Source organism: Aethalodelphis obliquidens, unplaced genomic scaffold (genome assembly GCF_003676395.1).
Source record: "Aethalodelphis obliquidens isolate GAN/ISIS:26980383/991018 unplaced genomic scaffold, ASM367639v1 scaffold20, whole genome shotgun sequence".
NCBI lineage: Eukaryota > Metazoa > Chordata > Mammalia > Artiodactyla > Delphinidae > Aethalodelphis > Aethalodelphis obliquidens.
The window spans coordinates 3,324,293-3,340,410 of NW_020837964.1; the positions used below are offsets into that span (position 1 = coordinate 3,324,293).

At 58.1% G+C, this 16,118-nt stretch overlaps 1 protein-coding gene across 2 annotated transcripts in view; it reads left to right on the forward strand.

The window, feature by feature from the left end:
• Positions 1-6: 6 nt before the first annotated feature.
• CLMB (calcimembrin) overlaps positions 7-16,118 on the forward strand; it is a 29,722-nt gene continuing 13,610 nt past the window's right edge. Inside the window, exons 1-3 of one of the 2 annotated variants that reach the window (XM_027119071.1) lie at positions 7-149; positions 1,457-1,568; positions 8,765-8,809. In XM_027119071.1, coding sequence (XP_026974872.1) covers positions 8,782-8,809 — 28 coding nt within the window. In that variant the 5' untranslated portion in view covers positions 7-149; positions 1,457-1,568; positions 8,765-8,781. The remainder of the gene's footprint in view (positions 150-1,456; positions 1,569-8,764; positions 8,810-16,118) is intronic. The other variant, XM_027119070.1, reaches the window with a different exon arrangement.

Below are 16,118 nucleotides of genomic sequence, written 5' to 3' on the forward strand. Positions count from 1 at the left end.
CGGGGCGGAGCGGGGCTCCAGCGCGCCACCCGGCCCGGGCCAGGAGCTCCGCTGCTCTCTCTTGAAGGCTTGTCGCCGCGGCCCCTCGACCCCGGCCGCCGCCGCCAGCGGCGCCGGGGCGGGCCCCACAGTGAGCCCACCAGGAAGCGGTGAGTGCCCTGCGCCGCGCGCCCCGGTGCCTGGCACGGCGCTGCCCACCCCACCCTTCTAGAAGACGCCGCTCTTCCCGAGAGCCGCAGCCCCGCCGAGCAGCGTCCACGCCCCGCCAGCCCCCGCGGCGGGAGTGGCGTCCCTGGGGCGGGCGGGGGCCCCGGGGGGCGGCGGGGGACCCCCGCGGGCTCGGGCGTGCCCCTCCAACTTCTTGCAGACTTTTCTGCGGATACGCGGGTTTGGGGAGAGTTGGGCCTCCTCCGGCCGTGTTGCAGCTTAAGACTGGGCGGGTCGGGGGAGGGGTGTGTCCCCGCGCGTGGAAGCCTCCTGCCCCCCACTCCCCACCTGCCACCCCGCGCTGTCACGAGCTCCTGGGGGACGGACCAGACCGCCACTCCTTAAAGCTGGAAAGGAGCCCGGCGGGGGGTGGGGGCAGGAGGCCTCGAGAGGAACCATTTCCCCTCTATCGAGTATTGCAGAATATATTATTTATGAACCGCCTCACTTAGGGGCCCCCTTCGCTCCCAGAGCATCAAAGCAGGTTTGCAATCTCGAAGGGCGATTTGAGTGTGAACGCACTCGCGACTCTCCCGGCCTGCTGAGCTCAGCGGACCTGTGGGGGGAGGCACTCCTTACAAAGGTTGACCTGTAGCCTGGCGTGGCCAGCCTGGTGGGCGGGGTCAGGGCGGCTGGGACCTCTCTCAGACTGCTCCCCGGCTCAGAAAAGTCTGTGCAAGCTGAGCCTCCTTGTCTCACTGAGGATGGGGGTGGGGGACGAGGAGATGAAGGCAGCCCGGTGGAAGCGCTCCTGTGATTGTGCAGCCTTTGTGAAAAAACACCCCATCTTACAGAGGAGGAAACTGAGGCTCGGAGTGGCCCACCTGGATTGGCAGGCTCCAGGGTTTCCTGCACAGCCCCCAGGGGCGCATGGGGAGCTCTTGTCCCAGGCCAGGTTAACTCCAGAAAGCACCGTGTTACCTGTCCAGGCCACACCCACCTTGGGTTCTGTGTCCCCACCCTGGATGGGAGGGAGGCCATGTATTTATGGAAAGACTTAATCCCTCTGCCCGCCCCAAGGAGGCTGAAACCTCCACCAGGCTAATCTCCTCTCCCTGGAAGCCTTTCTCTTGGCCAGTGGGGTGCCCTCCGTGGGCCCTGAGGTTGAGAACACCTCTGGACTTCCCCTCAGTGGCCACGGAAAGACAGCGGTGCTATTTCATGTTTATTGAGCACTAAATGACGGTACCCATCACCTGCGTTTTCTGTGTTCATTCTCTGACCTAATGCTGTTATCTCCATTTTACAGATGAGGACACAGAGGCTTGTAACGATAAAGTGACTGATCCAAGGTCACGCGCGGGCGGTAAGTGGCAAGGCCGGGCCTTGGACCCCCAGCCCTCACGGCGTAGGACCACCAAGTACAAGCCTTCCCCCACGAAAATACTGTTAATGTATAATATACACACAATAACGTGTAGACATGAAAAGTGTACACCCAGATCAAGAAACAGAAATTCCACAGGAACCCACTCGTACCCCATGGAGCCGCAGTCTCCCCTGGGAGCCGTGGGTGGTTCTGTGTGTACCACAGGCAGTGCCACATTGTAGGTACTTTTTATTTGGTGCAAAGAACACAATAGTTTACTTTTCTCTTTGCACTGCAAACCTGCAGGGAGTGATTAGGAGTTTGTGACTCCTAACTTCAAGGTTGCTGTAAAAACAATGACATGTTTTCTACTTAACCCCATGATGAATTAACCATTAGCCTAACTTCTAGTACAGTACCTCTTATTTTGAAACATTTTTATTGATGTATAACATAGGGAAAGTTGCACAGATCCTAAGTGTTGAGTTTAATCTCCCAGAGGCCCCGAGGTGGCAGTGGGCTAGTATTGTGCTCAGACTTACATGGGCAGTCAGCGGAAGGCCACGGCTAGACCCCAGGTGGCCCAAGACCCTGCCGGGTGACAGCGAAGCGGGTGGGGATTTTGGTGGGCACCTTGCCCCCGCCCCCAGGCCCATCCTCTTTCGCTTCCCGTCGGCAAGCAGCTGTGGGCCAGGCCTCCTGCAGGTGTGTGGGCTAAAGCCAGGGAGAGGCTCGTGTTTGCACTCTGTGTACCAGGATGGGAAGCATGTTAACGCTCGTAGCATCTGTCCCCAGCACAGTCCCTTTGGCTGGTGTTGCAGGAATTCTAATCCTGTTGCAAAAGGAAAGTGCATTTTTTAAAAAAGGAAGAAAACCAAGATGTGTCGCGTGCCTGCTGGGAGCCCTGATTGGCCAGTCTGTTAGTACGTCTCCCCTGTGTTTGCAGTAAGGAAACAGGCACGGAGAGCTTGCCCAGACTCCCCCAGCTGGGAGGGGAACCTGATTCCATCTGCTCTGGTGGGTCCACCCACCTAGGCAAAGGGTCACATTCCTCAGCTATGATTCTTCACACCTGGCCTCTCCTTGGTCCTCAAGTGAGATCTTGGTTCAGGGTGTGAGGCCCTGTGCCTGGGCTGAGTCATGACCTCCACAGAGCTACTCTGATTTCATCTGGGAGCTTGACTCTCCAGAGACCAAGTTCAGGCTTCTAGCCCGACGCTGCCTTTCACTGACTTTCCCTTTCTACACGGCCTCGTCTGGGAAACCCAGGTGACAGCCTTTGTGTAGGGTTGCCAGGTTTAGCGAATTAAATGCCCAGTTCGATGTGAATGGCAGATAAATGATAGATGATGATTAGTGGGGGTATGTCCCATGCAGTAGTCGGGCATCCTGTATTTTATTTGACCAGTTCCAGTTCCAGATCTGCAGGATTCATGCCAGGAGGGGTTTTATTTCATCCTCTACAGCCCAACCTCCATGATCCACCAAAGCAGAAACTGAAGGGAATCAGCCGACCTTGGCCGGAATTCTACAAGCAGGGTGCCTTCGGCCCTTGGGTGGTTCTTGTGTCTCCGGTACACAGGGCTACATCTTCTTTACTCTGTGCAGAGAACACATTTGTTGACTGTTCTCTTCGTATTGCAAACCTGCAGGGGGTGAGCTGGCCAGCACTCACGGCTGCGAGCTGGTCGTTTGTGGCTCTTACCTGCAAGGCGGCTATAAAGACAGCAACGGACACCTTGGCCAGGTGTGTCCTTTCCCCATGGCGCTAGAGAGGCCATGTGGGGTGCAAAGCAGCAGATATCCCATCTATCTCTCCACCTCTCAGGGGAGGGGCAGACCCCCTGCAGAAGGACGTAAGTTTTTATCACTCGCTGCCCATCCCTGTCACCAGAGAGGATCCTGTCGTGGCCATTTGGCGGTAGGGAGATTTTTATGCCTGGGTGCAAGAAAGAACCTGTTCTAACTCAGGCTGTTGTGCAAATAAGTAACAATCTGATATTTTGAATGGAACATAAACAGACCCCGATTCAATATGAAAGGGAGGTTTTTCACACTCCTGCGAATGTGTGGAAAGAGAGAACATTTATACCTAAACTAGCAATTCTCTTGGGTCCGACTGCTTCCCTACCATCGTGCCAAGCTAAGGGGGCCCCCTCTCGTGAAATCTTTCCTTTCAGCCCATTAAATTTTTATTTTCTAATTACAAAAATGTGTATCTTCGTAACAAATTCAGACGGTGTAGACCTCCGCGAGTAGAATGATAGACACTTAAGTGGTGTGGCGAGATCAGCTGGGCTAGGGGCTGCGGCTCCCTGGCCGCTTGACCGCTTGGAGCTCCGTTCCCTCCTGTGTACATGGGGGATGGGCATGATGTTATCTCGTGGGGTGTTGTCAGGGTTAGGAACTCTTGTAATGGGCTCGGCCTCTTGAAAGCATTAGCCTGACACCTGTCAGCTGTGATGGTGGCGTTTGGGGGGATATAGCCCCACTCCCCACGGTTAGGTGTCGGTGTGGCTACCGTTTGGACAGATGAAGCATCAGGCTTGCCTTCCTCATCGCCAGACATCCCGTCCCATCCCACGTACGGGGGTGTCTCCCACAAAAGTATCTTCCATCTCTGCAGGGGGCTGCCCCCCAGCCCACTCACGAAGGGAGCAGAGTGGGTGGGGCTCTGCCCACAGTCCTACATAAATCACCCTGGGGCACGATTCCTTCTGCTGCAACAGGCCATACCTCGGAATCCGGGACCACGTGGCAGGGTGCCCCTGGTTCTATTCCCACACAGCACCCTCAGAGGGTGCTGAATGGTGACATGATGACATGTATGCTTGACAGTGAGGTGATGATGACGGTGACACCTGTCCCAGGCCCTGTCCTGGAGGCTGGGCCCGGATGCCTGATGAGGACACAGAGCCTGGGAGGCAGAGCATCAGCGTCTCAGGCTCAGAGAGGGAAATGACTGGCCTAAGGTCACACAGCTTGCACAGACTCCCAGTTCCTCTCAGCCACTCCCACCTTCCTTCTGCCCCTGTGGGGCATTACAGCAACGTGCACTGGGATAAGAAAAGTCGGTTAGTGAAAACTCCATTTGGGAATTCTAGAAACCAGAAATAGAATCATTACACGTAGACAAGACCTCTTGATGCGACACTTACCTGACCCTGGCACGGCTTCCTGTCCCCCAGTGTCCCCTGAATCCAGGCTGCCAGGTCCTCTCCCTCCTGCTTTCTTCTTTCTTTCCCTGAGTGTTTGGAGATAGACATTTATTTATTTATTTATTTTTGGCTGCGTTGGGTCTTGGTTGCTGTGCGCGGGCTTTCTCTAGTTGTGGTGAGCAGGGGCTGCTCTTCGTTGCAGTGCGCGGGCTTCTCATTGCGGTGGCTTCTCGTTGCAGAGCGCGGGCTCTAGGCGCGTGGGCTTCAGTAGTTGTGGCACACGGGCTCAGTAGTTGTGGCTCGCGGGCTCTAGGGCGCAGGCTCAGTAGTTGTGGCGCACGGGCTTAGTTGCTTCGCAGCATGTGGCATCTTCCCGGACCTGGGCTCGAACCCGTGTCCCCTGCACCGCAGGCGGATTCTTAACCACTGCGCCACCAGGGAAGCCTGCAGAGATAGGTATTTTTAAGGTCACAAGACAACTTTGGGGATAAAACCCGTCAATTCAGGACTATTTTCTGGGAGGAACAGTGTGACACAGCGCCTTCCCCCAGCCAGAGCTGCAGTCCCTGGCTGCCCCTCCAGCCACATCAGAGAAGTTGTAGGAAAGCCTGATCTGATGCTCCAGCTGCGGGGGCTGGGTAACTCTGGTTGAGCTGCGCTCTGCTTTCCTTTCCTTTGTTGAATGCTTCTTGAAATAGTTTCAAGCTTGCAGACAACGTGCGGGAACAGGAGGTGCTACTGTGTATCCTTCACCGTTTGCCCACCGTTGCTTTATGGGCTTGAGGCCCGTTAAGATTTCTGGCCGAACTCTGTGAGTGAAGCTGCAGAAATGATGGCCCTGGAACCTGAACACTTCAGTGTGTGTTTCCTAAGAACAAGGACTGTCTCTTGCAAAACACAGCCCAATGATCAAAATCAGAAAACTCGACATTGGCCTCATACCGTCACCTCCTAGGCAGTTGTCTTTCTTTTGACCATTTTATTACTTTTCAGACAGACACAAAAGTATGTCACAAACTCCCATGTCCCAGCTTCAACAGCAAATGGCGTCCCCAGCCACCCCCACAGCACTGCCGCTGTTTTTCTGTTGCATTTGACAGCAAAGTCCTGACATCACTTTATCAATGAGGACTTCAGCGCGAATCACTGTTTTATAAACCCTGCGCTGGGATGTGTTGTAAACTCTATCGGGTGGGTTGTGACCAGCACTTAGCTGAAACAGAATGGAAGAGCCATAGACTGTGGAATCAGAGTGCTGCGCACAGCGTCTGTACAGTTGTGATGTTAAGTGTGCCTAGCAGGGGTCCCGACCTCAGGGGCAGACCGCTGGGCAGGAGACCCAGCTTGGGGGAGAGTGGTGGGGTGGGCAGAGACGACGGAGGTAAGCTCTGCGGTTGGCTTGAAATTCCGATCCCACCATCTGCTCCCCGTACGACCTTTTTGCAGGTTAACTAATAACCTCTTGGTGCCTCAGTTTCCCCATCGGCAAAGTGAGGGTAGGAACGGTCCCAATCTCACCGGACTGTTGTGAGCCTTGACTGACCGTGAATCTCTGTCAAGTTTCTCTGGAGGGTGCTGGGCACATAGCGGATGCTCAGAAAGGTGCCCAGTGTTCCCACAGGTCTGCTCTGGGGCTCTCTCTCCTCCAGCCCAGTCCCCCTTTCTCCTAAGGAAGGATGCACTCTCCCTGGCATCTCATCTTGCACACTAGAGTCCCCCCACTGCCCCCCACCCCGGGAGCTTTTGAAAATCCCAGTGCCAGGCCGCACCGCAGGCCAATTACCAGGAATCTCTGGGGGAGGGACCCAGGCCTCTGTGTTTTTGCAAAGCGCCTGGCGACCAACTCTCACCTGCTCAGAACATCACCCGGTTCTTGCTGGGATGCAGCTCCTGAGCGTGCGGGCGGGCGGGGTCTGAGAGCCTACGCTTTTCACAGCCTCCCCGTGGGGCTGCTGGAGCTGCCGACCCGACCTGACCTGACCGGGAGCAGCTCTGAGCGGTGCGGCCCTGGAGAAGAGGCTCCAGCGGGAAAACACCACCTCCCTCCCCTCCATCACTGTCAGAAATAACGGCAGCCCACGCTTCTGGGACCTTTGCTGTGCGCCGCGCGGAGCAAAGCCCTTTCGCAGTCGCCCCCTCCCGACACCCAGTTGACACCATTGCACGCGCATCAGCCCCGTTTTACAGATAAGGAGAGTGAAGGCTTGGCAGGTTGAGAAACCTGCCTGCGGTCACATGGCTGAGCCAGGCTCGGGTCCCAGCCAGGGAAACGTTTCCCTTAGCACACAGCTGCCCTGAATCTGTTCCCAAAGGTGTCTGTCTGTCCGCCCGCCCTTTCTCTCCTTCTCTCCCTCCCCCTCCCCCTCCCCCTCCCTCCTAGTCCCCCAGTCCATCCCCTAGTGGACGTCTCCTGTCCACCTCCTACCGGCCCACAAGTTCAACCTGGCTAAATTGAAGCCTTTATCTCGGCCCCTCCTGCAGACCGAGCCCTCTCACAAGCCTGAGCCTGTGCATCACCCCAACTTCCGGCTGCTTCCCCCTCCGTACCCTCACTGCCCCGCTGTCTTCACCACTCAGGCTCCACAGTTTCTGGCCCAGAGCCGAGCTGCTCTGACCTCGAGGGGCCTTGTTAAAATGCTGATTCTGGCTCGGTGCATCCAGGTAGAGCTGAGATGCTGCATTGTTAACAAGCTCTTGGTGCCAGGGCTGCTGGTAGCGAGGGTCTGGGGGGAGGAGACCGGCCTGCACAGCCCCCTAGAATGTGGAGGCTCCTAGGAGCGCTCAGAATAACCTCTGAACTGTGTAACCAGCCTCCAGAGACCCCACGGCCCGGCTCAGCTTTGGCCCTTCTGTGGCCTGTACCTGCCCACCCCCCCACCCCACCCTCTGTTTCCTCCCGTGGGCCACGCCCCTCTTGTCCTCTGGGCCGTGGCGCATTCTGTCCCTGCAACACACCTCTGTTGCTGCCAGTTTGCCTACATTGAGGTGCGGGGTCCCATGTGGCCTTGAATCCACTTGTGTTGGGTCTTCTGAGACCAGATGCCAGGATGGGAAATGGGCAAGAAATGTATCATTAAGGGAAATAGGGAAGGGGGCTGGGAGGTCTGAGCCCAAGGAATAGCGAAGCGGGGCAGAGAAAGCAAGGAGGGGCTGGGGTGAATCCAGGGACAGCTGGCAAAGCCAGAGGTGGCCGTCAGGGGCGCCTGCCTTGGGTCTCGGCCTCGTGCAGGACAAAGAGACGACGGGCTTGCGAGCACGAGGGCCCGTCAGAGATGTGTGGGCGCTGCTCGCGGCCACCCCCCGCCGCTGCCAGCCTAGCACACAGGTGCCCTGGGAGGCAAGGGATCCCCGACTTCACCCTCTCAGAGAGCCTGCAAGAGCCTCACAGACCCCTGTGGGCGGCCGGGGGTCAGGGCAGTAGCAGCTTGGAATCCCAGCTCCACTCCTTCTAGTAAGCTGAGTGGCCTCAGGCAGCTGCTGACACCTCTCTGAGCCTTGATTTCCACATCGGTAAAACGGGGGCAGTGATAGCCCCTCCCAGGGGCGCACCCGAGGCTTGAGTGTCGAGCCGCTGCCTCTGTTCACCCATCAACTAGTCGGAATGCTTAGGACCATCCCCTTGCAGGGAGATCGTGGGAACGGGCTGGGAAATTTTAACGCTGAGGACTGGGGTCCCTTCATCTGTTAGATCTCTGAAGAATTTGCATTTTAGAAGAGGGCCAGCACTGTAACAAAAGGCACACCCATTTTGCGAGCTCAGGGCCCCCCAGCGGCCCCACCCAGGGCCCCCTTGTCCCCAAAGCCCGCCACGCTCTGCTGGTTCTGCCTCGCCAGCCCGGGCCAGGCCTCACCGGCACCTTCACCGGCCCCTGCGCCGCTCTGGGCCTCCTCCAGTATACTTAGCTTTGAGGCGCCTGAAAGTTTTTTCCGCCAGCGCACCCTGGGCTCTGAGCAAACGCAGCCCAGCTGTGGCGGGCAAGCGCCTCGGCCGCGGCTTCTCTCCGCCGCTACTTCCTGTTGTGCACCCATCAGGCCGGGGGCGGGGCCTGGACACGCGTGGCCGATAAAAACAAGCCTCTCCTCTCCTCAGGCTGCAGAGGCACCGACATGGGGCTGAAGCTGACCTGCCTGAAAGGTAAGCGGGTGGCTCTCCCTCCAGCCCTTAAGGGGGGCGGGGCGGGGGAGGTGGGGGGAGGCAGGAGAGAGAGTGGACCCTGAGACCCCAGTGTTGCCGTCCCTGACACGGAAGGTGCACGCCCGCTAAGGGAGCACCTGTACGCAGTAGGCGCCGTGTGAGTGCGCTGAGTGCTCCTCCAGGCCTTCCGCTTCCCTGGAGCTGAATGATGGGGGAACGTCCCAGGGCCCCCCCCACGCTTTGGTTGGCCCCTCGGAGGGATGAATCCCAGGCTGCGCAGAGTCAGGGGGTAAGAGGTCCTGGAGGAAGGTGCCACGCCCGCACGGAGGTGTTTGCTGTCCACCCCCAGGGGCCTGTTATCACTGAGATAGGTGGTCCCACCTGCTGGGTGCCGGGGAAGGAGGGCTGGGAGAGGGGAAAGGCCAGCGGGGAGAAAGTTCTAGGACACTGAGTCATTGAGGGGTGATACGGGCGCCGGCGGAGGCAGCCCAGACCTCTGTCTCATGCTCTGGACCCTTCGGACCAGCGTCTGGATGTCTCAAGGGCACCTCAGACCCACACGACCCACGCGAATCTCATTATGGGGTGACGAATGCTCCCACCCCACGTCTCCCCAGCCTGAAATCTGGGAGTCGCCCTGGTGGCCCCTTGCCCACGTACAGCACGCCCACCAGCCCCTGACTCCCCTCCTGCCTGTCTCAGGCCTTTCCCCAGCTCCATCCTCTGGCACAGGAAGTCAGGAGGTATGGGAGGGGCCCCCCCAGGATGAGGGACCAGCCTTCAAGTCCTGCAGCTGGGATGAGTGAGCTCCAGTGAGCCTCTGGTTGGCCCTCGGAGGGAGGCAGGGCATCTTGACGGACAGCTCCTCCAAGACTGTGGGCCAGTGGGGAGCAGTGGTCCCCCTGGACGGGCGGGGGGGAGGTGTTTGTTGAGCGGGCATCCGGGAGGGTTAGCTCCGAACGCTTGGCGCTCAAGGACCCTTTACCCTTAGATTTTGCTGTGGGTCTCCCCAGTGCCGGGCACAGAGCAGGCGTTCAGGACAAGCGTTTTGTTTTGGTTTTTGATTGTGGTAAAATACGCATTGGATGAAATTTGCCATCTTACCCATTTTTAGGCAGACAATTCAGTGGCATCGAGTACATTCACATTGTTGTGCAACCGTCACCCACCATCCGTCTCCAGAACTTCTCCACCTTCTCCAACTGAAACTCGGTCCGCATTAAACCCTGACTCACCCTTCCCCTCCCCCAGCCCTGACCCCTACAGCCTACTTTCCGTCTCTGAATTTGCCCCCTCCGGGTGCCTCACATAAGTGGAATCCTACGGCCACTGTCCTTTTGTGTCTGGCGTAACTTCACTCAGCATAACGGGGAAGCTTCGTCCATGTTGTAGCAGGTGTGTCAGAATAGCTTTCCTTTCCGTGGCTGAATAATATTCCGTGGTGTGTGTAGCCCACGTTTGGTTTATCCGTTTATCCCTTGATGGAGACTGGGCTGCTTCCACACTTGGCTGTGTGTCAGGACATCTTTGACAAACCGAGGTCCTGGAGGGGCCTCTGGGGACCCCTTGCCTTCCAGCCCGAGGCTGGGGGTCGGCCAGGGGAGGAGACCCAGGAGCTACAGCTGCTGAGGATCCCTGGGAGAGCCCCCCACCTGCAGGACTGAAGCCCGGGCAGCAGGCCAGGTGCCCCTGGGCTGGGAGCTTTTAAAAGGGCCCCGACGGAGCTGAGTGCTGGGAGGGGTACGGGAGCTGGTGGCGCCCAGCGAGGTGCGCTCATGCATCTTTCCTCACTGGCGCTCTGGAGCTGGCCCACCGCCTTCTCCCTCCCCCAGCCCCACCCCCCCAGCCTTGGTCTCTGGAGGTGACGAGGCCCACACAGGGTTAGGTGTGACGCAGGGCACAGGGGTTGGGGGGAGCGCAGAACCCCTCTCCCTGTGCTTCACCAGGATGACCCAGGCCCCCCAGCCCAGGAGCCCTGGGTCCTCTCCCTCTTGGGAACCTCTTTCTTACGGGAAACTGCAGAGGGCTGGATGCCTGCGCTGGTGAAGTTCACGGTTATCTGTGTCCCTTCCCTCGCTGCCCACAGGTATGCTTCCGCCTGGTTGTTGGTGCTGGGACGTGCGGTTTGCGCACTGTCTTCTGTTTATATTTTATTTAATGTTGGTGCGAGTGCTGCGCGTCTCCAGCCAGTATCACTTTCACGATTCTTTAACGCCTGTGTGTGTCCACTTCTGCCAAGAGGGGGTCTTTGGGTTGTTCCCAGCGTGTTGCTTTCGTGGATCATGTCATTTTGATCATCTTTGCTTTCTAACTTTTTAAAATTAGTATTTGTTTGAGGTAAATTCCAGAAATCAGAATGACCTGGTCAAGTAATATGGATAAATGGTGGCTTCCTCCTGGGGGCTTGGCCCAGGCAAGGCCCTTTTCTGTGCCTTCTGAGTGGGTCAAGTCATCCATCCCTCCTCCCACCACGAAGTGAGTACTTCTGGGATTCCCAGTTTCCAGGTGAGGAAGCTGAGGAACAGAGAGGTCATGCAGTTGCCCGGGGCCACACAGCTGGGACCCAGGTGGGATTGGAACCCAGGCGGGCTGTCCCTGAAGCCGAGCTTTAGCTTCCGCTGGTATGGCCTCTTCAGAGGAAAACATTTTAATTCAACACTTGAAGTGACCACTGTAGCTAGAGGCTTTATGCACACGCTCTCCTAAATCTTCACATTAACCCTAGAAGACGATGTTTTAGTTTCCTGGGGCCATTGTAACAAATTACCGCAAACTGGGGGGCTTAAAACCACAGAAATCTATTTTCTCACAGTTCTAGAGGCCAGAAGTGTGAAATCAGAGTGTCAGCAGGGCCGTGCTCCCTCTGGGGGCTCGAGGGGAGAATCCTTCCTGCCTCTTCTGGCTCCTGGGGGCTCCAGGCGTTCTTGGCTTGTGGCCGCATCCCTCCTGCGTCTGCCTCCGTCTTCACCCGGCCTCCTCCCCTGTGTTTCCCTGTGTCCTTTCTCTTAGAAAGACGTTGTTCTCCCCTTTGTCTTATGAAGACACCCATCTTTGGACTTAAAGCCAGTCTTAAATACAGGATGATTGCGTCACAAGATCCTTAAGTAATTGCATCTGCAAAGACCTTATTTCCAAATAAGGTCATATTTTGAAGTTCTGGGTAGATGTGAATTTGGAGGGAACTCTACTCCGCCCACCACAAGTCACTTCACCTCTGAGCCTCCTGCGTGTGGGACAAGCACGTAGCTCTCTGTCTTATTTTTAGAACGTGCTCGTTGCCTGTCTGGCAATAAAGACTCAGCCCAAGGTGGGCGATCACGAGAGCGTGACATGGGAGACAGCAGCACAGCTGGGCCCAAGTCCTTTTGTTTCTGGTTCCAGAGGAGGGTGGGCACAGCGGGACACTTTGAGTGGGGGCCTTGTGCTCAAGGGCCTGGCTGTAGCAGCTGTGACCCGTGGGGACGGTCCGCCGTCCAGAGAGCACCTCCCTCGCACTTTCTCACGTAAGGGCTGGCGTGTCTGTCCCCGTGATCCGGGCCCTGTTCCCTGAGCGTCTTCCCCCAGTTTGCTCATCTCGTCCTCAACTACAGCTGGACAACGTAGGTAACATTATAGATGGGGAGGCCGAGGCACAGGGACCGAGGCTTGAGGCCCCAGGGCCGGTCAGGAGGGGCTTGGCTCTGCAGGCGGTGGGGAGGGGGGAGTGCTTTTCCTGCTCTCTGAGCATGTCTGTCCCGGTCGGCCTCAGGTGGCACTGCCAGGAAACATGATGGGGCCGTGTGGCTCTCAGCGGGGCGTCCCCAACCTGAAGCCTGGACTTAACATCTTGCATTAGTGTGGTACATTCATTACAGTCAGTGAATCGATACAGATAACATTATTTTAACTAGAGTCCACGCTTTATCCTAATTTCCTAGTTTTTACTGAACATCCCTATTCTGTCCCCCGAGCCCATCTGGGACCCACCTTACGTTTAGTCATCACGTCTCCTTAGGCCCCTCTGGGCTGGGCCAGTGTCTCAGAAGTTCCTCGTCTTGGTGACCTTGACTGTCCTGAGGAGGACAGGTCAGGTGCTTTGAGGATGCCCCACTGTAGAGATTCGGCTGATGTCGGGGCTTTTGTAGAGTCTCTTTTGTGGAGTAGATGATCACGTTGGGTGGGGAGTGAGGAGGACACAGGCGCATTCCCCAGGACACTGGGCACTGGGGGCCCTGACTGCTCGGGCATCTTTCCCGGTTCCCTTCTGGGGCTCAGAGCCTCTGCTCCCTGTAATCCAGGTTTAGGTGGTTGGGAGGTGGCAGTTACGATGCCGATTTTTCTGATTGGCGTTTGGAGGCCCGAGGCCAGCCCCGGACCACAGCAAAAGTGAGAGTCACCCCGCACTGCCCCATTCTAGTGCAAACACATGCTTCCAGCTGTCCCGCAGCGGGGTCCAGAGTTGGTCGAGAGATTGTTCATCACACAAACATTGATTGTGTGTCCCTACTGTGTGCCAACCCACAGCCGGGTGTACAGGGCTTCAGGGCTGAGCAAGGCGGCCACGGTCACTGAACCCCTGGAGCCCAGAAAGTAAGGAGGAGATGCACGTTACTTGGAACAGACGTCCGAGCACAAGCTGCTCTGTGCTAGGACAGAGAGCACCACCCAGCCCACCCAGCCCACCCAGCCCGGGGGGTGGCACCGCTGAGGAAGCCGCACGCCTGGCGGAGCTGGCCTGCGAAAGAGTGGGACGGGACCGTGTCCCAGGCCACACGCACTCCCCGGGCAAACGCCGGAAGCAGGAAGGTGTCAGAGGGATTGAAGGGGAATGGCGGGTGGGCAGACCGAGGACTGCTCTGGCCGGATGGGGCTGGAGGAAGCTGGGGTCTAGTCATCTTCGGGGACAGGAGCGCAACACAAGGGTAGGAGACAAAGGCATTCGTTTGGCTAATACATCTTGAGCAGTTTTCAGAACCGTGCTGGCTCCGTACTTTTAAAGGGAAGGTCACACAGTGGGATCCACCCCGAGGTAGAGAATGGCCAAGGCTCAATATCTTAATTTACTGAGGTTTAGTGTTCCCACCTGTGAAATGGGCCTGTGGAGGTCCTGGGGTGTCCCTGACCTCGCCACCCCTGCGCACCCTGGAACAGAGCCCGACACACAGCAGGTGCTCTCTCCCCCTGGAGGAGAGGCCCAGGCCAGAGCTGTGCTCCTGTGTGACTTTTCATTTGTTCGGCAAACGGTCCTTGAGCGCCTGCCACGTGCCGGGCACTGCACTGGGTCCAGGGACACGGCAGCGACAAGCACAGCTCCCCTGCCTCCACGTACAGGGGACAGAAATGAATGTGTGAACACGGGACCCGGGCTGGTAGACTTTGTGGTGAGAGCTGCAAAGGGAGTTGAACAAAGAGATGCAATAGAGGGGCTTGAGGCAAGTGAAGACCTCTCTGTAGTGCCGACACTGGAGCCAGCCACGCAACGCAGGGAACAGTGTCTAGGCAGAGGGAACAGCAACAAAGGCCCTGAGACCGGAACAGGCTTGGTGAGCTGATGAGCAGTGAAGAGTCAAATGTGGTTGGAATTGGGGGCAGGGGCGGGGGCCAAGCAGGGGGAATGGAGGTCCCTGGGACAGGCACGGCCATGGGAGCTGAGCGTTGTATCAAGAATGTCTTTTCCGAGTAATCGGAGGCACTGGAATCACTGCAGAGCAGCGGTCTCATCCTCCACTGCACATCAGGATCACTCACGGCGCCTACAGGAGGGGGCAGCCCTGGTGCGCTGCCCAGCGCCGGGATTTAGTTTGGAAGAAGCTCCCCAGGTGATTGTCCTGTGCAGCCTGGGGTGAGAACCACTGTCTGGGGCCCGTGCCCTTGCTTTTCTGGTGGGCCTGGGGTATAGACTGACACCCAAAGGTGACAAGGGCCAGGCTAGCTTGAAGCTTGGGCTTCAGGGATGCAGGCTCCAATCCAGGGCTTGTTCTGGAACCTTCTGAACAGATCTCTGACCGGGAGAAGGGCTCGGGGGGCTAGGAGACCCCCAGCCTACTCAGAGGAGGGGTGGGCAGTCAAAGCCTGTTCTAAACGCTGAAGCAGATGGGGCTTAGTTTGGCCCCGCCCCTTCCCGGGGGAGAGCTGTCGGCCCTCCTGGCTCACGGCAGGGATTTATTAAACCCAGCACCTGCCTCCTTCCAAAGGAGGGAGGGAGGGCCTGCGGCTCGGTCCCTAACTGGGGCCCACCCGGGATTAACCTTTGTCTCCTCCTTATTCGCGAGGCTCCACGGGGTCAGGAATCACGCAGCCTTACTCATCCCTGGAACCCTGTTCCCGGCTGTGGGTCAGCGCACAGTAGGGACACAATAAATGTTTGCGGAATGAACACTCTCGACTTTAACCAAGATGTGGGACCCTCCCAGGCCTGTCCCTGGGTGGCCGGGGCCGCTGTGCCCTCTCAGCCCCTCGGCCCAGTAGGGAGGTCCACTCCTGCCTTCCCGCATCTCCTGCCATCCGCTCAGCAAGGCTCTGAGGACAATTGCTCATGTCCCCCCGGGTACGGAGGGGGAAACCGAGGCATAGGGTGGTGAAGCTCCGCGCCCCAGGTCACACGGCTAGAATGTGGCCGCGCTGGGGCCCTGAGGGCCTCGGGAACTGACCGGGCACCCTGGACACGAGGAGCCCCCGCCACCTGGTGCCGTGCCCGCGGTTTCCTCCGGGCCTGGCCTGGGCGAGGTGCTGCGGAAGTGTTTGTGGAATGAAGGCCAGACGGAGCAAGGCGGGGATGGGACACGGAGGGGGGGAGGTGGGGCTGGACCCGCCGCCTGGCTCTGCTGCTCCCAGTGGACAAGGACCTGGCACTGCTTAGGACTCCCGGGCGAGGGCCGTGTTCACCAGTTATCAGCTGCTGCCACGCAGCTGGTCCAGGCCTGTGGAATTCCTCTCTGCCTCCTGGGCCGTGGTTCCTCAGCCTCACGGTTGGGGTGTAGACGTGATTCTGGGCCAGGACGGAGCTGCCCCACGTCCACCTCTGGCCCTCCCCCCCCCCCCACCCGCCCATCCTAATGCTTCTGCCTCACGGGCTTCGTGGGGCCCGAGACAGGTGGGTGTGAAGCTGGCTCGTGTGACCTGGCTGAGGGTCTTCAAGCACTCCCTGAATCAGTGCTTTTTGTTTTTAACTGTGAAACAGGCAGAGTTAGACCCCACCCGGGTCAGGGCTGCTGCTGGAGGGGAAGAGGCGTGCCAGGAGCTGGGACTGCGGCCCGGGGTGCGGTGCGCACGCAGACGTGCTAAGATGCGCCCATAAGCCTTCTTCCCTTTTGGAATGGCTTTGAAATTT